Source organism: Pan troglodytes, chromosome 5, assembly GCF_028858775.2.
Source record: "Pan troglodytes isolate AG18354 chromosome 5, NHGRI_mPanTro3-v2.0_pri, whole genome shotgun sequence".
NCBI classification, from domain to species: Eukaryota; Metazoa; Chordata; class Mammalia; order Primates; family Hominidae; genus Pan; species Pan troglodytes.
Genome location: NC_072403.2, coordinates 94,994,489 through 95,016,586, shown reverse-complemented (window position 1 = coordinate 95,016,586; position 22,098 = coordinate 94,994,489). Strand labels below are relative to the sequence as shown.

Sequence of the window (22,098 nt, the reverse complement as noted above, 5' to 3'; positions counted from 1 at the left end):
TTTTCAAATTCCTGTCCCACAGTAACTGTGAGATGTTAGTAACTAATTCAAGAGGTATGGCAGCAACCTGGAATCCTTGGACATACTAGCTTCACTTCCAGCAAATTCCAGGGTATCAGTGACCTCTATAAAAAGGGATATAAAATTATGCATATGTATGTGTGCATTTGCTTGGCAAGTGTTCATAACTTTCACCAGTTTCTAAAAGGACTCCTTAATCTCTGAAAGGCTAAAAATCCTGCATTATGTGTTTTGTTCAGAGGAAGCAGGGCAGTGAGGCCTGGAAAATGAGATAGAAAGGTTTCATTGAGGGAAGCAGGGCTTACATATAAGTAATTGATGTGTATTTTTTGGAGATGGGATTGAATTGGGCTTTAAAAAGTAAAAAGAACTTAACATGGGCATATGGGACAGTTCCCTTTCAAAGTGTCCTTAATTGCTTTAGATCAGGGGTAGGCAAATTATAGCCACTAAGACAAATCCGGGACCTCGCCCTGCTTTTATAATTTTAATGAAATACAGCCATGTCTATTTGTATACATATTATTTGTGTCTGCATTTGCCATGGTACAGTAGAGTTGAGTAGTTGTGATAGATGCCCTGTAAACAGATAGTAAAATATTTACTATCTGGCCCTTTACAAAAAAGTTTGCTGACCTTTACTTCTGAATATTGAGATGAGTTTGGCACTCTTGTTGCATAAAAGTAGTAGCTAAAATTTATCTTTCTAACTGATGGGTGAATATACTAGATGCCATGTAGCCAACTGTCCCCAGGTAAGTAATACATTAACATTTGCTCCCCAAACCCCATCGGAGTAATTTCTCTCCTGGTCTAAGGAAGTGGCTATCTGGACAGCCTCCTGGAGAAATTAGATTTGTAGAGCAGAGGGCAGGGGTTAATGATGCTGCATCAGGGGTGAACACCCAGGGGCCTTGCACTGCTAACAGTTAAGCAGGAGAGGCCTGTGGTATTTGTTACTGTAAAGGAGTTCTTGCTTCCTCTGTATTTGTCTCTACTTGACATTTTTCTTTTCTGCCCAAAGAGTCTCATAAACCTTATCTATAAATGACACATACATTATTTTGAAATAAGATGCTTGAGGGCTGGATTCTAGTCTATTTCCTTTCTAATTCTATTTTTGTGTAGTGTTGTGAACTCACTTGTAACTAAGAGTTACTGATTGATTCTTCCAGATAAAAGTGATACTCACTTTAGAATTGGGCTTAATTCTGAGACTTTAAGTCTGATTTCTTTTTTCTCTTTTTCTTTTTTTTTTTTGGTAGTTAATCTCCTGGTAACAGCTGGTTTTACTTTGTACCTTAGGTTCAAATGTGCTAAATGTTTATCCTTTAATATCTAAGATATTTCTCAACTTTAGAAAAAGTTTGAGAAAGTTTAGAAAAACTAAAGAAAGGAAATGGCACATGGCAGAACATATCTATGTTTTATACAGTCTTTCATGCATGCAGTATACAATATTTCTGCTGTGACAGCCCATGTGCTCTATCTGAAGCCTAATGTCCCATATAGACCTCATATGATTACTGGCTGATGTCCTCAGCAGGAAGAGCAATGACAAAATTCATTCAGCTGTATTCAGAGTTAATTGTTTAAGAGATTTGTCTTCATTGCTCATTGTGTCAGTTAAAGAATATTTTTTTTTTCTCATGTCTTGTACTTCACTGAGAGGGTCAGTCTGTCAGTATTTTGGCTAATTTTCTAGAAGTTCTAACCGAGTTCATAATTTAATTAATTAATTTGTTATGAACTGTTTTGAATTTGCAGAAAAGTTCCAGAACAATGTAATAAAAATCAATTTTCTTACTCCTATTTTTAATAAAACTTGATAGGTAGGTAGGTAGGTAGATAGAGTTTTAAAAATAAAGCATTAACACAGTTGAAGCTTCCTCTAAGTTCATTCTCTTTTATCCTTCCCCAGAAGAAACATGTCTGAAATATGGAATGTATCATTGCCAAACAAAAAGAATTTGTGAAAACTTCTTAGTTGCATAACTAGGAAGACTAGAGACTATTGACTGTCATACATACTTTTACTGAATATGAGTACTGTTGTATTTTTACTATTTATAAATATTAAAATTACATACTATTAACTTGCATGTTTTTAAACAACATATAAATGGTATCACATTGTATTTTTTGCAACTTGCTTTTTTCACTTCTGATTGTGTTTTTAAGACTTCTCCATGTTGACACGTCGTTTATTCATTCGTTTTAATTGCTGTAAGATATTCTTTTGTCAGGATATACTACAACTTATATATCTGTTGTTCTTTCTGTGGACATTTAAATTGTTTTCAGTTTTTACATTAAAAATAATACAGCAGTGAGCATTCTTGTTCATATCTCTTTTGAACATGTGTGAGCTTTTCTGTTCTTTACATAAGAGATGGAATGATTGGGCCTTAGAGTACATCTTCAGTATTATTAGGTAATTCCAAACAGCTGTCCAAAGTCGCTATATGAATTTACACCCACACTAGCATCATAAGCATTCCCATTGCTTCACATCATGGTCAGCACTTCCTAATTTTGCCAATTCGATGTTTTATTGCTACAAGAAATATTTTCCTAATTACTAGTATAGTTGAGCATTGGCTTTAATTTTTTATCTTTAACATTGTGTTGGAGATAGTAGCTAATGGAAATAGAAAGCAATTAGAGGCATAGGAATTGGAAAATAAGTAAAACCATCTTTTTTTGGGATAATATAGTTATATATCAAGAAAATCCAAAAGCATCCATGAGAAAACTACTACAAACAAAATAACTTATTAAATTAGCAAGTTATAGGTGAGGCGTGGAGGCTCATTCCTTTAATCCCAGCACTTCAAGTAGCTGAGGTGGAAGGATTACTTGAGGCCAGGAGTTCAAGACCAGCCTGGGCAACATAGTGAGACTCTTGTCTCAAAATAACAATAAAAAAAGAAAGAAAACATAGCAAGACCCACTCTACGCAAATTTTTTTTTAATTAGCCAGGTGTGGTGGCATAGTCCCACCTGGCTACATCTGTAGCACCTGTAGTCCCAGCTACTCAGGAGGCTGAGGGAGGAGGATAGCTTGAGCCCAGGTGGTCAAGGCTGCAGCAAGCCTTGATCATGCCACTGGACTCCAGCCTGGGCGATGGATCAAGACTCTGTCTTGTGAAGGAAGGAAGAGAGGAAGGGAGGAAGGGAAGGAAAGGTGGGCAGGCTTTTTGAAAGCTATTATACATATATATAATATAATTAATTTCTTATATATAAAATAAAAATAACACCTATGAAAAACTCTTTGTAATTCAAACCAGAGATCAAGGCTAATAACTCCAATATATAAAAATCTACAAATAAAGAATATATATGTATAATACATGTATACATATATATGTATAATGGATATATATAAAAAATATAAATATATGTATAATCACGCATATGTATAAAAGATATATGTATAATCCATACATATGTGTAAAATATATATGTATATATTTTTTCAAGTCACCTAGAACATATGGAAGAGAAGACCCCATGTACAACAACACAGAAATTAAAATGCTGAAACTTAACCAGAAGTGTAAAAAACATGTATGAGGAAAATTATAAAATACTTTTGGAAAAGAGTACAAAAGTTTTTTTTTTTTTTTTTTTTGAGACAGAGTGTTTCTCTGTCACCCAGGCTAGAGTGCAATGGCACGATCTCGGCTCACTGCAACCTCCACTTCTTGACTTCAAGTGATTCTCCTGCCTCAGCCTCCCGAGTAGGTCGGATTACAGGCATGTGCCACCACACCCAGCTAATTTTTGTATTTTTAGTAGAGATGAAGTTTCACCATGTTGGCCAGGCTGGTCTTGAACTCCTGACCTCGTAATCTGCCCGCCACGGCCTCCAAAAGTGCTGGGATTACAGGCATGAGCCACCACGCCCGCCATTACAGAAGTATTCTTAAGCAAATGGAAGTATATACCATATTATTGGATAAGACGGTAACTATCATTAAAATGTCAGTTATACGTAAGTTAATATACAAACTCAATAAACTAAAACCCAATAAAAATGCCATCAAATTTTGTTTTGTTTTTTCAGCTAGACAAGTTGATTATAAAGTTTGTTTGGAAACAATAGTTAGGAAAACCCTTGAAAATAAAAGAAATCAGGGCAAGGACTAGCCCTATCAGATATTAATATTAAAATGTATTATTAAGATACTATAATTCAAATAGTGTGATTCTGACCCATGAATAGACAAACCATTGGAACACAACAGAAATAGACCTGATTTCATATATAAATATAATACATAGGAAAGGTGGCCTCTCAAACAGTGAGGAAATGTAGAATTTATAATAATTAGTGTTGGGATGCTGAGATAAATGCAAAGAAAAAAATAAAATTTAATCTTTACATGTTACACGGGGATCCATTTCAAATAGATCAGAGGTTTAAAAAGAAAACCACATGGCCGGGTGCGGTGGCTGATGCCTGTAATCCCAGCACTTTGTGAGGCCGAGGCGGGTGGATCACAAGGTCAGGAGATTGAGACCATCCTGGCTAACATGGTGAAACATCGTCTCTACAAAAATTACATAAAATTAGCCAGGTGTGGTGGCACGTGCCTGTAGTCCAAGCTACTTGGGAGGCTGAAGCAGGAAAATTGCTTGAACCTGGGAGGCAGAGGTTGTAGTGAGCAGAGATTGCACCACTGCACTCCAGCCTGGGCAACAGAAAGAGACTCCATCTCAAACAAAACAAAACAAAACAAAGCAAAAAAACAAAACCACATAAGTACTAAAAGAAAATATGGATGAATTCTCCATTACCTTGGAGTGGGGAAAACCTTTTAACAGTGACTCAAAATCTAGAAGTAGTAAGGAGAGAGAGTGTGATACATTTGATTACATAGAAATAAAAAGAAAAACTTGTAACAAAAAAGCATCATAAACAAAGTAAAAAGATAAGGAATAACTATGAGGCCAGGCATGTGTGGCCCACACTTGTAATCCCATCATTTTGGGAGGCCAGGTGGGAGGATCACTTGAGGCCAAGAGTTTGAGACCAGCCTGGGCAACACAGCAAAACTCCTCTCTACCAAAAAAAAAAAAAAAAAAAAAGGAAGAAGAAGAAAGAAAAAAATTTAAAACAGCCAGATGTGGTTGTGCACAGCTGCAGTCCTACCTACTTGGGAGGCTGAGGTGGGAGGAATGCCTGAGCCCAGAAGATAAAGGCTGCAGGGAGCCATAATCACCACTGAACTCCAGCCAGGGCAACAGAGTGAAACCCTGTATCTAAATAAATAAACATAACAACAATGAAAAACTCTTTATAATTTAAACCAAGGCTAATATCCCCAGTTTATAAAAATCTACCAATAAAGAAGAAAAAGGCTAACAACCCCATAGAAAAATGGAGTAGAAATATTCACAGATACTTCATCAGAAAAGAAATGAAAAGAACTCTTAAACATATAAAAAGATACCCACCCTCACTCCTAATAAAGAAATGTAAATGAAACTCTCCTAGGCTTTATTAGATTGGCAGAAATCCAAAAGTTTGACAACATATTTTTTTGGTGAAGCTGTGAGAAATGGGAAATCTCATACTTTGGTAGATATACAAAATGGTACAATCTTTATGGAGGGAAATTTGGCAAAAATTACATGTGCATTTACTTTTTGATGGAGCAATTCCATTTCTAGGAATTATTTCAGGGACACATTGGATGGAAATTAAAGGACACATGCATACGACTATTAATTTGAGCACTATTTGTAAAACGAATGAATGAGTGAATGAATGAATCAAGCAACCCAAATGTTCATCAATAGGGTGCTGGCCGAATAAATTATATTCTTGCAATTAACCATACAACTATAAAAAGTAATAATGAATATCAGTATATTCTACTCTGGTGAAGAAGAAAGTGTATAGTGTGCTATTGTTTATTGAAGAATGATAAGAATATGAATATTTTGCTTATATTTTAAAAATCAGAGGCTAAACTAAGATTTAAATAAAGTTATTTATAAAGGAAGGAAGAAAAGACAGTGAACAGAACAAGGATACAAGTTAGGCTTTTAAAAATATATCTGATTTCATAGATTTGACTTGGGAACAAGTATATATTTTACATAGTTATAAGGCAAAATATGATTTAAACCATCTCTAAAAATCCAAAGGAAATGGGAAAAAAATGAACTTAAGTGCATGTAGAATTGGTGTCATAAATACACAAAGAAGTGCTCCAAGAGACTTTAAAACACAGTCATTGGACTGTATATCTCTCTTAGTATATATCCTAATGACAAAAGAAACTACAAAAACATCTTAAAACTTTTTTCATAATCATATTACTGGTGACAGTGTGGTAGTAATAAACTGAGACTGTTGTATGTGGATTTTAGGATAAGTCAAATGAGCAATTATGTTGGTGTCATGAGAACTGGGTTTTTGACGTGAGAGAGAAAATACTACAGATGCAAGATTGATGAGATTAAATAAAACTGTTTAGTCCTGAATTTGGAATAGAAATATTAAAATGAGCACATAATTTATTTTAACATTAAAAAAAAAAAAACTACTACTTTTTAGCTCTATCCCCTGAAAAAGCCTAAAAGTATTGACTAACCCAGTGGCAGTGCATTCCTAGGGCCTAGATTATTTTGTCTCTAAACACCATTCCCTACTAAAAACAACCAGGGATCCAACCAGAAGTGGGTAGATCTCAGGATGTAGCATGTAGTATACAAGAGCTTGTAATATCCTATCCTGTTTTAATAGAAAAGAAGTTATCAAACATTATTAGGGTCATGTCAAAAAGGACTCAGGAGACAACTTGAATAGGCTTCACTGGCCAAAAAATGGGTAAATTTGAGCATCAATAAGGAAAACAATAAGGACAAAACAACATATATATTTACATCTGTGAGTTCATAATGATACCAAAAAAGATAAAAAAAAAAAAAAAAAAAAACCTTTCAGCCAGGTATGATGGCTCATGCCTGTAATCCCAGCACTTTAGGAGGCTGAGGCAGGAGGATCACTTGAGCCCAGGAGTTTGAGGCTGCAGTGAGCTATGATCATGCCACTGCATGATCCTGGGTAACAGAGTGAGACCCTGTTTAAAAAGAAAAAAGAGAGAAATTTCATTGGTCAGTACATTTGGAAAATGCTATGAACCATCATAGCTTTGAAAAGTGGAAGATAAACGGGGAGAAAATCAAACATTTATCTAGCTTTTCCTCTGTGAGCTGTGCCTCAGAGTAACCAAATATGTGATTAGGGGAAGTTTTTTCATAGGCAGATTCCAGTGAACAAATGAAAACAGCGTAGAATTGGGCTAACACCATTTTCTGAACCATCATGAAGTAATGGAACTTGCTGATGATCATCTTTGGGTACTAACATCACAAAAGGAAAGATGGGGTGGGGTGGTGATTCCATACCTCCTGACAGAAGTGTATAACCCCACCTATAAAGTAGTCTTCAAAACAGCAAACCCGATCAAGCTTCTAGATACAACTACCAGTTTTTAGGAAATTCGGGGGACAGGGATATGTTAAAGTATGCTATAAGGTTGCAACTGGCAAAATCCAGATTGGGAAATTATAGGACAATCAACTTGGTTTCTTCAGCAAAATATTAGCAGGAGGAGAAAAGATAGAAGGAAGGAGAACCTACAGATTAAAAGAAACATAGGCTTTACCAAGCAATTAATAATATGTGGACCTTATTTGGATCTCAAAGAAAATTTAGAAAGTTAAAATGTTGAGGACATGTGAACATTTGATGAGACCAAAGTTATTGTTAATTTTTTTGATATGGATATGATATTTTAAAATAACTCTGTCTTAGAGTACATGTTGAAGTATTATGTATAATAGATGATATGATAGTATTTGTGGAATTTGCTTCAAAAAGATCCAGGGGTTGAGAGTATTGGGTGGGAATATAGCTGAAACAAGTTAGCCATGAATTGATTGTTGATGAAGCTGGGTGATGAGGACAGTTGTTTATTACTCTGTGATTTATACTTTTGTATATGTTTGAAATTTTTGATAAAACTTTTTAAAAAAATTTAGGTTAAATGATTTTCATTGGGAAACAGGGGCAGTTTATTATAGGTCTCTGCCTATTTGCTTATTACCTCATCTTTCTTGAAAACAATCACCAATGAAACAAGTCCTAATTTTAATGTGACATTCCTGCAGCTGCAGTTGGTAAGATGTACTTGAATTGGAAATCAGCTCTCCATTCTTCAACTAGATGTATATACATTACTACTTTGTGCCCTTTGAAAAATGAGAATAATTTTTAAATATCCTACCATGCTTTAGCAACAGATTTTTTTTTAAGGTTCTTCTCAACTTAATGGTTGTATTCCAAAAGTTTTTTTCTAAGGCAATTCTTTAGAACTAGAAGAATGTTCTGTCAGAGAAATTATGTTGTAAATGTCAAGTAGGTTCTCAGGCCAGTTTACAGAAATCTATTAATGTATAACATAATGGAATTAAAAGATGACAGAGTACTAGGAGTTCAGTACAGGCATAAATTTAAATTTTTTTTTTTTTTAGGAAAATGCTTTCTTCATTGACAGGACTCCAAAAGATGAGTGACTTGCCTACTACTTTATAGGAGGCATTGGTCTTGTTATACCACTGGATCATTTAGTTGCCATATGCTTTGCATTCTGGAGGTAAAAAACAGTAACATTTTTAACACCTGTGACTTGGACTGCTCCCATTCATAAATTATATTCTTAAGAGAGCAGAAATTTTCTGCATATGAATGATCTTGGTAATAAAAACCTATCCTCTATGCTGTGTTCATACATTCTTTGATATTCACCAGAAAGCTTTGAAGCTTAAAGGGCAAATATTATTACCCCCGTTTTACAGCTAAAAAGACAGCCTCAAAGGTGTGATAGAAAACACTTGAAGTTCTGGCTTTTCTGGGAGAAACATGTGCATGTACATTTAACCTCCTGAACTTCAGTTTCCTTGTTTGTAAAATGAAACCCTATTTTACAATCATGTGAAAGAATTGGATAACATATAAGGTACTATGCAAATTTTCATTTGTCACTGAAGAAGATCATGGTAGGATTATTTTAATAAATGATCACTATGTTGATAAAAACAACTGGAATAGTAAGGAAACTCATCCATATGATATGAAATCACTGTGGGAACATGGTACTGGCATAAAAATAGACACATAGACCAATGGAAGAGAATAGAGAATCTAGATAAAAAGTCACATAACTATAGTCAACTGATTTTTGACAAAGATGACAAAAATATACACTGAGGAAAGGACACCCTTTTCAATAAATGGTGCTGGGAAAATTGGAAATCCATATGCAAAGAATGAAACCCTCTCTTACCATATAGAAATCAAGACAGATTAAAGACTTAAATGTAAGACCTAAAACTATAAAAATATGAGAAGAAAACTTAGGAAAAAGTCTTCTGGACATTGGCCTAGGCAAAGAATTCATGACTAAGCCCTCAAAAGCAGAAGAAACAAAAACAAAAATAGACAAATAGGACTTAATTAAACTAAAAAGCTTGTGTACAGGAAAAGAAATAACTTAGTGAACAGATAACATGAAGAAGGGGAGAAAATATCTGTAAAATATGCAACTGACAGAGGACTAATATCCAGAATTTACAAGAAACTCAATGCAACAAAAAACCCCAAATAACTCCATTAAAAGGTGGGCAAAGGACATGAATAGACATTTTTCAAAAGACATACCAATGTTCAACAAACAAACATGAGAAAATACTTAACATCACTAATCATCAGGAAAATGCAAATTAAAGCCACAATGGGATATCATCTTACACCAGTCAGAATGACTATTAAAACATCAAAAAAAAGAATAGATGTTTGTGAGGATCCAGAGCAAAGGGAACACTTGCACAATGTTGGTAGGAATGTAAATTGGTACAACTTCTATGGAAAACAATATGGAGATTCTCAAATATAGAACTACCATTCAATCTAGCAATCCCACTACTGGGTATTTACCTAAAGGAAAATAAATCATTATTATCAAAAAGATGCATTCATTTATTTGTTTATTCCAGCACTACTCACAATAGCAAAGATATATAATCAACCTAAATGTCCATCAGTGGATGGCTGGATAAAGAAAATGTGGTATATATAAAGAAAGGAATGCTCTTTGGCCATGAAAAAGAATGAAATCATGTCTTTTGCAGCAATATGGATACAACTGGGGGCCATTATCTTGAGTGAGACAACTGAGAAACAGGAAGTCATATACTGCATGTTCTTACTTACAAGTGGGAGCTAAATAATGTGTGTACATGGACATAAAGTGGAATGATAGATGTTGGAGAGTTGGAAAGGTGTGAGGGGGTAATGAGAAATTACTTGATTTGTACAGTGTACATTATTTTGGTGATGAATACACTAAAAACCTAGACTTCACCACTATGTAATATGCCCATGTAACAAAATTACATCTTACCCCATAAATTTATACAAATAAAAATAAATAAGAAATCAGTATTGGAAGAAACTTGGGGAATGTTTAGCTTAGAGAAAAATCAGAAGAAAGTGTTAAATGTTGTTGGATATTTTCTGAAGGGCTCAGGTTCTGAAGAGCAGATTTCACTCAGTTCAAAGAACTTCCTGGCAGTGAGTTTCCCTGTTATTGGAGTTTTTCAAACGAAGACCAGAGAGCCACATGTTAGGAATGTTGCAGAGGAGCAAAATTTCTCTCAGGTTAATGTCTACTCCAAGGTTCTATCATAGAAAATTAACACAATTTCAGAGTTGGGTTGCGATTCCTGGTTACTGGCCCAAAGTTCAGAGAAGCACTAATGATAATAGTCCTGTAATGGTATAAACATTGCAAAGGATTATCTATATGATGATTTTAAAAAAATCATTTAGCAAGTATGTATTAAGCACTTACCATATTGCAAGATGATGTACTAGGTACTGGGGCTCTTTTAAAAAACCCTCTCTAGTATTCCATTGTTGAACATAAGATTCTGTTCTGCTAGCAATCATTGCCTCACGTTTTGAATATACTGTTTCGGTTTTGATTTTCCGAGGTCTTATAAGGGAGGAGATAAAATGTTAACATTACCCACTATGTATGTTATGTTATTCCAACTGATTTAGTTTCCAATTTTGTTGGAACTTTCCTGCATAGACTTTCATTCTTCAGAGTAGAATCAAAATGGGTCGAAATGACCTCCTAAAAAAAGAAAGGGAAAATAGATCACCTAGTACAAAATATGTTTTTGCATCCTAGGCTCTGAGGATAAAATGTGGTTACATGAGTAATGTATCAGAACCTTAATGCTGTTTAAACATACGGATGGGTGCATTGTGTGTATTTTGTGTATTTAAAATTGAGATTTTTGTTTGAACAGCGTCTTTCATTTGGTGTACTTCATGGTGATTTATCATAATAGACTGATTTAAATCATTTGAAATACCGAGACATATGAATTTTAACAATAACTTCCCCAAGGCTAGAGAAGTCAGCAGGAGCTCAAACTGCTAGGTAGACTTTTTTTTTTTCAAACTCATATGCAAGTGTAAAACTTTTATGAGGCTGCTTTAACAAGGCCCTTTGGGATTTAGGGTTATTTATCAAGCTCTTATTAAAAATGAAAACTTTTCTATGTTTAGCCCTATAAAGCAAAACTGATCCTAACAATACTGTAAGCTGGAAGAACAAACATTGTTCTCTAGACTGACTTGAAAATAAAGTCAGGAAACTTTGGGGTCTCTCCCCTGACATTATGATAATAGAATAGTGACAGCAAAGCCAGTATTTCAAAGTCTCCTTTAATTAGGAAAATTTAGCTCTACCATGCTTATAATTTAGGCTTTGACATGACTTATTAAAATGACTTCCAGCCCTAGAATCAAACTGTTTCACTGAGCACTCCAGTGTCTCCATTAGCGTCAACTTGCCCCAGGACTGTGTTGCCTGGTACAAGATCTGGGAGCACCTTTTCATTTGTGGTATCTGCACTTGTTGAAGTATCTTTGGCTTATGCCCTTTCCCACCGAGATGTGGGGCATGAGAGAGAGGTTGTTTCTGAGATTAGTGTGCCAGAATCTCTCCATACATAACCCAGCGGAAGAGCTGGAGCTGCTACAGGAAAAGTTTTGTAATCTTGAAATGTGTTCAGCTTTTTTGTAGGTATGTTCAGGTTTGATGAGTCTGGGTCCTATAGTAAATCTATTTTTAGACAGATCCTGGGAGCTAAGATTTTGTTGTTGTTGTTTTTTGAGACGGAGTTTTGCTGTTGTTGCCTAGGCTGGAGTGCAATGGCATAATCTCAGTTCACTGTAACCTCCACCTCCTGGGTTCAAGCGATTCTTCTGCCTCAGCCTCCTTAGTAACTGGGATTACAAGCGCCCACCACCACGGCCAGCTAATTTTTGTATTTTTAGTAGATACAGGGTTTCACCATGTTGGCCAGGCTGGTCTTGAACTCCTGACCTCAGGCGATGCACCTGCCTCGGCCTCCCAAAGTGCTGGGAGATTTGTAATGCAATACATTTGTGAGGAGTAAGAACATTATGAGAGAATAAAGCAAGTGTTATAAAATCAGGATCAAGATCTTTTGTACTCATTAAGAGCTTATCAGGGTCAATTTAGTTTTGTTGTATCCAGTACAGTTGGCAAGGATTTTAAGCTGAGAATGTAGGTGGATAGATGGGTGAAAGGATGGATAGAAAGGTTGGGTAGAGAGATGGATATACAGTTAGAGCTAAATAATCATTATTGGTAATATAATTGTTGATTAATAGGTTTGTATGCTATAGAGTAATACAGAAAAATTAGGCATATCTGATAGAGATCATGGTGAAAAAATGCAAGATTTTGAAGACATTTATAAAGTGATCAAAAGTGAAAATTCTGTGCCAGAGAGCATTTTTGGATTATTTTTAAGGGTCTTACCTTCTTTACCTTCTTTTTTTTTTTTTTTTTGAGATGGAGTCTTGCTCTATCACCCAGGCTGGAGTGCAGTGGCACAATCTCAGCTCACTGCAAGCTCCGCCTCCCGGGTTGACGCCATTCTCCTGCCTCAGCCTCCGGAGTAGCTGGGACTACAGGTGCCTGCCACAACACCCGGCTAATTTTTTGTATTTTTGGTAGAGACGGGGTTTCACCGTGTTAGCCAGGATGGTCTCAATCTCCTGACCTCGTGATCTGCCCGCCTCGGCCTCCCAAAGTGCTGGGATTACAGGCGTGAGCCACTGTGCCCAGCCTACCTTTACCTTCTGTAACCTCCGTAGTACTAGTGTAAGTCATTAGAAATAATATTTCACTTAGTAGAACCTGGAGACTCTGAGTTACTGCCTGTTTCAGAAGAAGTGGAAATGCTTCCAAGACAATAGAGGAGTAAGTGTAAAGCACACAGATGATGTTTCTAAGGGGGGAAGTACAAAACCACCAGCTGGCAATTATAGTTTAGAGTATGATGGAGACAAAGAGCAAACACCAAGAAGGTGACGGTGGCAGAAATATTGGCTGAAGGTCAGAGGTAGAGGCAATACAAGTGTAAAAACTTAAACAGGTTGGGAGATGTCAGTATGAAGTTTAGAAACTTCTATTCTGAAAGAATCTCGGAGCAGTTGTAAATGGAGGGAAAATTGTATGTACACTTGGTTTTCAACTCTTCAACATGAGCAGCTGTTTTAACAGTTGAGTTGTTAGCCACTGTCAGGAATAGAATATTTTAATTTTGGAAAAACCCAACTGTTAAAACAGCTGTTTCATCTGATTAGACTTAAGCTGGCTCTGATTAAGTTGCAAGACCTAATGGGACCATAGCACCAGGCTATTATGGTGCTATGATTTTATGATTTTATTGAACATAATAAAAAATATGAATGGATGTTAGGTTGAGTGTTTGGTTGGACACCGATCTCCAAAGAAGCCACATTTCCCGGTTTGTTTCTGCCAAGTGCTAAGGCAAATAGCATGGGCTTTTTTACCTTGTTCCTGGTTAATGAAAATTACCTGAAATAAATTTGCCTTACATTTCTTGGATGTAAGCTTTTTTCCTGGCACTTAAAAAACATTTTTTCCTGGTTCTATTAACATCTCTTAATCTCTTAATAATCTTCCCTTGATAATAGATATTATACCTACTCAGATCACCTCAAGTAGTCAGTCATTTGTGTTACTTATTTTGTATTCTTTGTTACCTAAGAATTCTATTAATAGCAACCTCTAAATTTGTCAATTTATAGGTAATACATTTTTTAATATCTATAGCAACCTGACTGACGCTAATGACAAAAATCTTAAATTCCAAATTTAGTGCCATAGGTACCTTTCTTCATGGAAAAGACTACTTTTTAGGTTAGTTTTTAAAAAATTATCTTAATTTAAATAACAATTGAGTTTACTTGTTAAGATGACTTGATCAGTTTCTCATATAAAAGTAATGTTAATCCATATTTTAAAGCATTCAAAGACATTTCATTTCACATATTTTCAAAACAAAAGTAGCTCTACTTTGTATATATCACCAAAATAGTATATATTTCTTGTAAGCTATTTGAAACAATACAAGAAAAAATTGAAGAAGGCAAGCAGAATTTTTATACTCATAGCCCACACTGACAACTACTGCTAGTATTTTGGCACTCTTCTTTGCTTGCACCTCTTTATGTACATTTACACAGAAGGATATGGCTAGAAAATTTAAGTTTGCATAAGCTAAGTGAAGTTATATGTGCTGTTCTTTATTTTTTTAAAACTTATCAAAATATTATGACTGTCTTTCCATGTCAATTTAAATCTACAGTCATCATTTAGGCATTGATTTTTAGAGGTCTCATACTTTAAAGCAATGACTTATATTTGCTAGTTTGTAAAACTCGATATTGTAAGTAATTAGGAAGCAAAATTGAAGAATATGCTTGGGGTCTTTATAAAGAGATGAACTCATATCAAAAGTATAATTTTGCTGCTTTCACTGAAAAATGTGTGTTTATCTTATTAAACTAAAGCAAGTTTATATATTTTAGATATCATTATCAAAATTTAAACAAAAGTATTTTGGTTATAAATTATTGTATTTTTGTTATTTTAAAATAAAAAAATAAGCATTTTTATTCAGATCATCAAGAAACATTGTGCTTTCTTCCTATACCCTAGGCTACCCTAGGCTGATAATTATAAGCTTTCCTCACTTTAACATTCATAAATATTTCTCATTATAGTATGAATTGATTCAGAGGATGACAATGTTTTAATATTCACAATATGATGTTTTAAAAAAAGAGTACAAGTTTTTTTTTTTTTAAGGTCTTTTAACATTGGTAAATTCAGGTGCTTAACTACCTTTCACAGCTTTCTTACAATTACTTTACAACGTTTCTAGAATACTGATTTCTTGAGTAGCTATATTTAACTCCTTCCCTACCCCCTGCCATACAAGGTAATACAGTCAGCCTTCCGTATCCATAGTTTCCTCATCAGAGGATTAAGCCAACCACAGATGGAAAATATTCGGGGGTTAAAAAAAATAAAAACACAACAATAAAAAAATACAAATTTAAAAATACAGTGTAACAACTATTTACATAGCATTTACATTGTGTTAGGTATTATAAGTAATCTCAAGATGTCTTATATGGGAGGATATGTGCAGGTTATATGCAAACACTACACCATTTTAAGGGTGTAGCGAGCACCATGGATGTTGTTATCTGCAGGTTGTTGTGGGGGGTCCTGGAACCAATCCCCTATGGATACGTAGGGATCACTGTACACACATACACTGTACAGCAGCAGTCCCCAACCTTTTCGGCACAAGGGACCGGTTTTTGTGGAAAACAGTTTTTCCACAGGCCAGGATGGTAGGGGGATGGTTTGGGGATGATTCGTACACATTACATTTATTGTGCACATTATTTCTATTGTAGGTTGGTGCAAAAGTAATTGCAATTTTTGCCATTACTTTTAACGACAAAAACCCCAATTACTTTTGCATCAACCTAATATTGTTACATTGTAATGCATAATGAAATAATTATACAACTCACCATAATGTAGAATCAGTGGGAGCTCTAAGCCTGTTTTCCTACAACTAGACAGTCCCATCTGGGGGTGATGGGAGACAATGACAGATAATCAGGTATTAGATTCTCATAAGGAGTGCGCAACCTAGATCCCTGGCATGCACAGTTCACAATAGGGTTCAGGCTCTTATGAGAATCTAATGCTGCTGCTTATCTGACAGGAGGCAGAGCTTGGGCGGTAATGTAAGTGATGGGGAGTGGCTGTAAATTCAGATGAAACTTCGCCTGCTTGGCTCACAGGCCAGTATTGGTCTGTGGTCCAGGGGTTGGGGACCTCTGCTGTACAGGGATGATTACCCACATTTTAAGTGTCTTTTTTATACCTTGGAACCAAATACTGAGGCTAGCCTCTTCAAAATGAACAGAATGTAGATTAATGAAATCCAGCTATCAGAGATAGCTCATTTTAAGGGTGTGGTGACAAGGAAAGAGAAGCTAAGAATTCTATAATTTTTAATAAAAAATAGTGGCCTTTGGAAGTTTCAATGAAATTCTTCTTAGGTTTTAAAGCTGCCATTTAAAAATATTTTGTTCTACCTCGGAAAAATTTAGCAAACATTTTTCTCTTCAACTCAAGATGCTCTTCGGGGAGGAGATGCCTTTTAGTGCATAAAGTCTTTGAATAAAACTGGAGTATATTTTCCAGTTTCAATAATCAGACCTCTCTGCAAGTCAGTTAATGAGTAAATAGCAGATATAAAATTTAGGAGATTGTCAGGACTGACCTGATAGATTTTGTTGGTTATATTTATTTTATCTAGGTGCATACAAATCAAATTCTTATAGGAGAATCAAATCCAAGTTGGTAGAAATGAATTTTTCTCTATGCCAAATAACTTGGGAAATTGATTCTCCTACTTTGCATAAAATGGGTGTGGCCAGTTTTGTCTTGTTTTTTTTGTCTTTTGTACTATAATGTGGTGTTGTCTTTTATTCAGTCATACAACTTTGGGGATTCCTGAATAAGCTTTTACCTGTGGTAGAAACAACAGATTTCAGAACATTAGTAGCTTCTCATTTATATAGCTTTTAAAAATAATTTTATAGCATATTCTTTAAAACAATACTGTTAAACATATGTGTTTTCAAAGTTAACTGGTAATGATTTTATTTCTATCATAGCTCATTTAAGAGAACAGTTACTTTAGAAGGATAGACTAGACATGTATTTCTTTTTAAAAATATAATTTTTGGTTATGTGAATGATTCATGTTCAGATTTCAAAAATAGAAAATGTCCTAAAGTGCATCATTTTATTTATATAACTTCTTGAAATTATAGCAGTCTGCAACATAAATGGTACAACAAAGAATACCAAGCTATATTTTTATGTACATTTAAATTTGTAGAATTATGTACCATTTTTAAGTATCTGAACTAAAACCAGGGTATTTCCAACATATAGCTTATATTTTTATATGATTATTTTTAAGAGCAGACTTAAAATCAACTCTACTAGAGTTACATTGACATGTGACTTCACAAAAGGTCTAAAGGCTTAAACTTGAGGGCTTTTTCCAAAATCAAGGGCTCTTGCACAGGTAGCATGAGATCTTGGTATTTGGATTCTCATCTCTTCCCATGGAGGGAGGGACAGAATTCTTAGTCATTAGGATTTGTCTTCTAATGGGTCAGAGAAATCCACTTATGACTTAGGGTTATGAAATTCAGTCACTAGTAGCTAAGATACCAAGATTGGTCAGGCCTTATTCATGTGAATTGAGTTATACCATTGCCAACTGCCCTCTTGTGAAAGAACGGTATCTGGGTTTCCAAAGGAAGGGCATCTGAGGATAGACTTGGGAAGAGGTATAAAGGGAAGCCAAGGATACTGAAGATGATGGTACTCTGTGAGGGTAGGAATGGAACTCTGTGGTTGCATATGATGCAAACAACCAGAACCCACCCCGTTCTGAAGGCATGGGCTGAGAGAGCTCTGCTAGATCATCTCTCTCTTTTCTGCTGAAACCAGACGTGGTTTCACCATCTATCTCTGGTCTCACCATCTATTTCAACACAATCACTGCCAACCAATTTGAAGTGAAAAATGAAGAGAACCTATTTGTTATACCAGGTCTAGGACATCATCAAAGAAGAAAGCGTCAAACATTTTGAATACCTCTAATACAACTCCAAATAAAGCATCTATAAATAATGCCATTTTATCAATACCAGTAATATCAATATTAATAAATTAAATATATTTCCTGACATGTTTTTTAAAAATTCTTTCTGGCAAAAATAAACTTAAAAAAGACATCAAGAGCTATTTAAAAAAATAGAGGCCAGGTGTGGTAGCTCATGCCTGTAATCCCAGCACTTTGGGAGGCCAAGACAGGAGGATCACTTGAGGCTAGGAATTCCAGATCAGCCTGGGCAACATAGCAACACCCTGTCTCAATATTTTAAAAAAAGAAAACATCTTTAATCCTTGCTTTGTACCTTATGCATCCTAAACACTTTGCATTCACACTGGCAAAGGACTTCCACTTTGGGACAGAGTGGGTAATGCTGATTAATGAAAGTGTCAGCTGAGTTTGGCCCCTATGGGACAGGGAATCTAGTAATGCCAAGTGTCAGATTTATTTATGAGAATGTTATTAGAGTGGACCTAATTTATTATGTCTCTACCCACATACTTTGACTGCCACTTACTTAGGAGGGTGATTAGAGGATTGGAAATGCATTTCTCAGCCTCCTAAGTTTTTAACTGATTTCCTCTGGTAATGTAATAGAACATAGTAAAAATGTGAGCCAAAAGACCTTGTTTCTGAAAACTTTTCCTAAATGGTTATATTTATTAATGTGCTAACAAATATTATGATATATAATTAGAAGTTAGTTCAAAATGGAACTGTTTTAATTATTTTGTCAGAAAATGGTAAATTAGAAAAAGAGAATTTTGACTGAAAAGCAGCGATCCTTACTCAGGGGTCCATAAATCTTGAAAACATTATGCTAAGTGAAAGAAGCCAGACCAAAAAGGCCACATGTTATATGATTCTATTTATATAAAAGATGGGAATGAATGGACTTGGAGAGGAGGGTGATCTGAGAAACACCCAAAATTATATGCAAAATCCTCTTTGTAAAATGAATGTTGTTGAGGGGAGAGAGTCCCTAGTTTTTGTTTTTTGTTTTTTGTTTTTGTTTTTGTTTTTTGTTTTGAGACAGAGTCTTGCTCTGTCACCCAGGCTGGAGTGCAGTGACGTGACCTTGACTCACTGCAACCTCTGCCTCCCGGGTTCAAGCGATTCTCCTGCCTCAGCCTCCCGAGTAGCTGGGACTACAGATGCCTGCCACCACGCCCGGCTAATTTTTTGTATTTTTAGTAGAGATGGGGTTTCACTGTGTTAGCCAGGATGGTCTCGATCTCCTGACCTCGTGATCTGCCCGCCTTGACCTCCCAAAGTGCTGGGATTACAGGCGTGAGCCACAGTGCCCAGCCCAGAGTCCCTAGTTTTAACTATATTGTCATTAAGGCCTATGACCTTCAAAATGGTTTAAAAATCACTACTTAAAAACCTTTTTAAAAATGAATTTCTGTCCTTTGTCCTCTTTTTGTAAATTCATAGAGGTTCTTTCTGTCAATAAGGTTTTCTGCCCTCTGCCTGTGATTTAAAATTTTTTTATTAGCAATACAATTTTTTAAAATTATAAAACCCTTATAGATTTGTGTTTGTAGTAGTTTTTTAGAGTTTTTGGCAAGATTTATTTTATTTTTACATATATGCCTGTGATACATCTTGAATTTATTTTTGAAAATGATATGATAGGTTTTTAAATTTATTTTCTTCCAGATGAGTGGTTTTTTGAACTATCACCCTTAATAAATAATCAATTTTTCTGTCCTCAAATTGTAATAGTATATCATTTCTATTGTATTATATCATGTTCTATTATATATAATTATATATATAATAGTATATCATGTTCTATTATATGACTATGAGTAAACACCATAGAAATACGTTACATTTCATTAGGGTCTATTTTTGGATTTTGTGTTTTGTTCCATGGATCTATTTGTCTACTTCTATATTAACACCATTTTGACTTGATTACATTAGTTTTATTATATGTTTTGGTATCTGGAAAGCAAATATGCCTACGGCATTCTTTTTACCATGGTCATTTTCAAACATTTATTCTTGCAAGTAATATTATTTTATCCAGTTCGGATGAAAACCAACCCCTTTGGGATTCTAACTGAAATTACATTAAATTAAAATATAAATTTTGGGACCATTGACACTTTTATGATATTAAGTATATCTTTCCATTTTTTCATGTCTTGTTTTATGTTCTTGAGTAAGGTTATGTAGTCTAATTTCTGTAGCTCTTTGTCTTTTTTGTTAAATTTTCTAAGTTTGTTTTGTTTTGTTTTTAGAGAGGGTCTCACTCTGTCACTCGGTCTGGAGTGCAGTGGGACGATCTTGGCTCACTGCAACCTCCACCCCCTGGGTTCAAGGGATCCTCCTACCTCAGCCTCCCAAGTAGCTGAGCCCACAGGCATGTGCCACCATGCCAGGCTACTTTTTTGTATTTTTAGTAAAGACGGGATTTCACTATGTTGCCCAGGTTGGTTTCAAACTCCTGAGCTGAAGCAATCCGCCCACCTCGGCCTCTCAAAGTGGGATTAGAGTCGTGAGCCACTGCACCTGGCCTCTAAGTATTTTTATCGTGATGTTCTTATTGTAAAAGAGGAAGGTTTTTCCTTACTATTTTTAGGCTTCACTTCCACCCCACCCCACCCCCACCCCCACCCCCACCCCCACCCCCACCCCCACCCCCACCCCCACCCCTGCCCTGTGTAATAGAGAGATTCTTGCTTTTTACATAAATATCTTGGGCACATTTTCTTAACTCTTGTTGTTAACACAGTCTCTCAGGCTTTCTAAGTAAAACAGTCATATCACCAGGGGAAAAGGGGATTAATTTTAACATCTCCTTTACAAGAAAGCGTTAATCAATGACAGTGACCACTCCTGTCTACTTCCTGATTTCAATTGCGATAATTGTATGTTTTGCCATTTATAATTTGATTTTGAGTATTGCTTACAAACTGATGAGAAAAGGCCTAATAATTGAGGCTACTGATGGCATTCCTGAAGTTGTGCAATGAAGCACCTCTGCAAATGACTCAACGAAATTTGAAAATAAGATAAAATTTTTAAAATGTAATTCACAGAAAGCAAATCCAAACAGCCAACAAATATATGAAAAGAAACTCCAGTTCACTAGAATTAAGCAAATATAAACCAGATGAATAGCACAGAATAATTTTACTTCCATCAAACTTTAAAAACCCCAACTGTTAGTTCACTGTTGGCAGGAGTATGGGGCAAAGAGTACTCTGATGACTGGTTGTGAAAATGTGAATTGGCACAGACTTTCCAGAAATATCTATTAAAATTAAAAAATGCATATACACCTCAATCTGATATTACCACTCTTGAGATTCTATTCCAAACAAATCAAAGTACCAGAATGTAAAGAAATGTAAGCAAGGACATTATTGTAATATTGTTCATAGCAGGAAAAGAAAACTGGGAGAAAAGATAACCAAGGTATAGTATTTTAGACATACACACCTTGATGTGTTATATAGCCATTAAAGAGAGTGAATTATTAGTCCCAGAGCAGTTGATTTGAGGGCAGAGAGTGGTCAGTGGATAGTGAGAGATCAGTGATGGGGTGGGGGGCAGGGGAAATAGGGAGAGGTGAGGGAGGTTAAAAGGGGGAGAATGCAGTACAGTATGAGATTTGGCAAAGATTTCTTAAACAGGACACAAAAAGTGGTAAGCTTTAAAAATAGAAAAACTTGATTACATTAAAATTAAGAACTTTTTAAGTAAGTGCTTATCATATGACCCAGCAATTGCATTTTGGGGCCTTTTATCCTGGAGAAATGAAAACTTAATGTTCACCCTAAAACCTGTACACAGATGTTCATAGCAGCTCGTAGCTATTATTTATAATAGCCCCAAACT

General features: G+C 35.4%; 1 protein-coding gene across 15 annotated transcripts in view; it reads left to right on the top strand.

The window, feature by feature from the left end:
- The window catches only part of UBE3D (ubiquitin protein ligase E3D), a 187,800-nt gene that overhangs the window by 75,835 nt on the left and 89,867 nt on the right, over positions 1-22,098 (top strand). Inside the window, exon 9 of one of the 15 annotated variants that reach the window (XM_016955914.3) lies at positions 8,578-8,821. The exons of the other annotated variants lie outside the window; for them this stretch is intronic. Within the exon in view, the coding sequence (XP_016811403.1) occupies positions 8,578-8,638 (61 nt within the window). The 3' untranslated portion in view covers positions 8,639-8,821. Of the gene's footprint in view, positions 1-8,577; positions 8,822-22,098 lie in introns of those variants that run through there. 15 annotated transcript variants of the gene reach the window in all.